We start from the raw sequence: 2,895 nt of genomic DNA, 5'->3' as shown, positions 1-2,895 counted from the left end.
GCTGCGCCCTTGGCGGGCGCCCATCTTGCCACCGCCTAGATACGGCCTTGCTCGGAGTGACAAATCCTAGCTAACATCAAAATTTTTAACCCCCATTGCTTCACGTGCAAATACTTTCGAACGATATCTCTATGCTCGCCAACGATATTAGTCGTCTGAAATTTGAAATCAGACATCTTAACACCATTAATAAAAGGAAGGAAAATTTCCCGTATTAACAAAAAACGGAAAAAGACGAAAGGGAGAGTAAAAAAAGAGGGGTGACGATGAAGGAAGAAGAGTATTAGGACATAAGGAAGCTGATATCGTGTTTTTGAAACCCATTTATTTAAGTATAAACACTAAAAATAGAGGTCAACGTAAATGTAACACTAAAAATAGAGATAAAAAAATGTTAATGCTGTAATTTATAGTAAAGTTAACGATCCATTGCACAAGAGGTCAGCGTGTTCTCGCTTTCAAAGCTAACCAAAATCCGTTTTTGGCTTTCAGCTGAAATGCATGTTTGCCGAGCTGCAGCGGTACGTCGGTCTTTTCGGTGACCACCAGATTAAATTTGCTCAGAAGGTAGAAGAACACCAGTTTCGTTTCCATGAGTGCGAAACGATTTCCGATGCACGACCTCGGCCCGACGCCGAACGGTATGAACTGGTAGGGAAGTACGCTCGCCCTATTCTCCCTATTGAACCGTTCGGGATCGAATCGGGTGGGGTTTTCGTAATTGTTCTCATCCCGATGGATCGCGAAGATCGGAATCCAAAGGGAATCGTTCACGTTTAACTTTACGGCCTTTTCGCCCTCCTTTTCGGGTTTGATCGTGTACGGTTTGGTGCAGACGCGGCCGGAGAACACGCCAACTGGCCACTTTCTCATGGTTTCTGGTGAAGTACGACTTAGTGCGTGGACTTAAGCGGGAGAGGGTACTTACCTGAAACCACCATGTCCATGTATTCCATTTTTGACAACGCCTCGTAGGTTATATTCCCCCTGCATTGTCGCACGGTGTCGTCGACCTCAAGTTGAAGGCGTTCTTGTATGTCAGCGTTAATGGCAAGTTCGTGAGCCATGAAGCACATCAAAGAAGAAACGCTGTCGAAACCGGCGAGGAAGAAGACTAGCGCTTGAGCCGTTATGTCCATGTCGGTCAGTTGTTCCTTCTTCCGTTCTTCTTCTTTTCGATCCGCAACTCTTTCGATCACCCTGAATTCGGTCTCCTCGATGGTTTTATCAAAGTTAAGTCTGCCTTTTCGTGCTTCCATCAGTAGGTGAATCATGTCAGGGCGTGTAATGCCATTCTGCTCTCGACTCGCGATGATTTCCGGAATGAGCGTCGTGAAGAAGTGCGCCGCCCGCTTTGAGAAGAACGTTATTTGTAACCTCTGCAAGCAAAACCGCTGTGAAACCCTCGTAAATGGGGGTGTACCGCACCTTTGCAAGGCGAGGAAACAGTAACGTGAACACCTTCCGTAAGTTGGCCCAAAATCCCGTGAACGATGTTATATCTTTGCCCATCAAGTAAAATTCGTTCTGCGGATTTCGCATGGAATCGCAATTGATACCAAAGGCGCAGGTCGCGATGATGTCGTTCGTGAATCGACCGAAAACGTCCTTCATCTGCATCGAGTGGACTTCATCTGGATGTTCCTCGAAGTACCCCACGAACGCCTTGGCGTAGTTGGATATTAGATCAAACATCGTCTTCATTTTGCTACTTGTAAAAGAAGGGGTGAGAGTGGCTCGCATATCCTTCCATTTTTCACCTGTGAAATAAGAACATGTAGGTAATTGGTGCGAGCTTAAATATGACCGTGACCTTTTAGCGCAATCAGATTCTTTTGCCAAATCGGCTCGGAGTCCTGCGCCAACGCAATATTGATGTGATCGGTAAAGTATTCAAAGTCTTCCACCGTGACCTTCTTTATCAATTCAGGGTCGCGTATGACCAAAGTTGGTCTCGAAAACTGGTAAACCCCGCAGAACCTGGACAGATCGTTAGACTGGCGACATCTTCCGATTAACTTACCTTGACTCTGGAAACGCATCGTAAATTGTCTGAATGATCTCGGTAATGCCCCTGTAGGATATCAAACCGAGCAGCAATTCACGAAGGTTCACTAAATAACCATACTGCAGCACCCCGCGCGATTCCCAGTAGGTAAAGCGTTTGAGAAAGGCGAAATAAAGCACGACGCATAAGATCGCACCTGCAAGATAAAAAATCGCCATTTTGTTTTACAATAATCTTTATTAACTCGTTCACTCATACAGAAGTTAAAATTGCACTGTTAATAACACAAACAACATATCCTGATAAAACAGATGGAAATGTACCAAAAATGTATCATTTTTCTGCGACCAATCAAACTCTGTTGTGAAATCACAAGCATTTTGTAAATATTTTTATTTAGAATGTCTACGTAAACCATAGAACTGTATACGTAGTACAGTTCTATGACGTAAACATACACAATACAACAATAAATCGTAAAACACTGGACTGCTTCTTCTATCGATCCAATTTGCAATTACCTACTTCTCTTTTTAGCGCATTTTTGCAAATTTATTCGTAAAAAGGTAGCTTTTACTCACTTTGGCTGGCTGGCTGGCTGGTAGTAAATGCGGGCCCGTAGAAGAATGCTTGTAGAAAGACGAGGAGGTGTACATGTACCTATACCGGAGCCGTGTAATTAACAACTTTCGGAACGGGGCTACATGATGTGGCACCATCTTCGAGTGTTTAGTAGTAACCTAGATTTTTCAGTTTTTTCCTGTCTTCTTCTACAGTTTTCGCCCGATTGTTTTCAACTTGATGTCGTCGGAAAGATAAACGGGCACAACATCTGCGAGGCGCATCAATTAAACATTTTTCCCAGGGACCTTTTGTAAGGTGCGCGT

The 2,895-nt window shown here is 44.1% G+C and overlaps 1 protein-coding gene across 1 annotated transcript; it reads right to left on the bottom strand.

Annotated features, from left to right (window-relative positions):
* Positions 1 to 305: 305 nt before the first annotated feature.
* LOC116162117 (cytochrome P450 9e2-like) lies at positions 306 to 2,303 on the bottom strand. Its single transcript, XM_031475651.1, has 5 exons — positions 2,024 to 2,303; positions 1,814 to 1,980; positions 1,429 to 1,760; positions 929 to 1,379; positions 306 to 878 (listed from the first exon to the last, which is right to left on the bottom strand). Exons 1-5 carry the CDS (start codon positions 2,224 to 2,226, stop codon positions 442 to 444), a joined length of 1,590 nt encoding a protein of 529 aa, XP_031331511.1. The 5' UTR covers positions 2,227 to 2,303; the 3' UTR covers positions 306 to 441.
* Between the last annotated feature and the right edge of the window lie 592 nt (positions 2,304 to 2,895).

The sequence above is a fragment of the Photinus pyralis genome, unplaced genomic scaffold (assembly GCF_008802855.1).
Source record: "Photinus pyralis isolate 1611_PpyrPB1 unplaced genomic scaffold, Ppyr1.3 Ppyr1.4_LG10, whole genome shotgun sequence".
NCBI classification, from domain to species: Eukaryota; Metazoa; Arthropoda; class Insecta; order Coleoptera; family Lampyridae; genus Photinus; species Photinus pyralis.
This window is presented reverse-complemented; position numbering and strand designations above follow the sequence as displayed.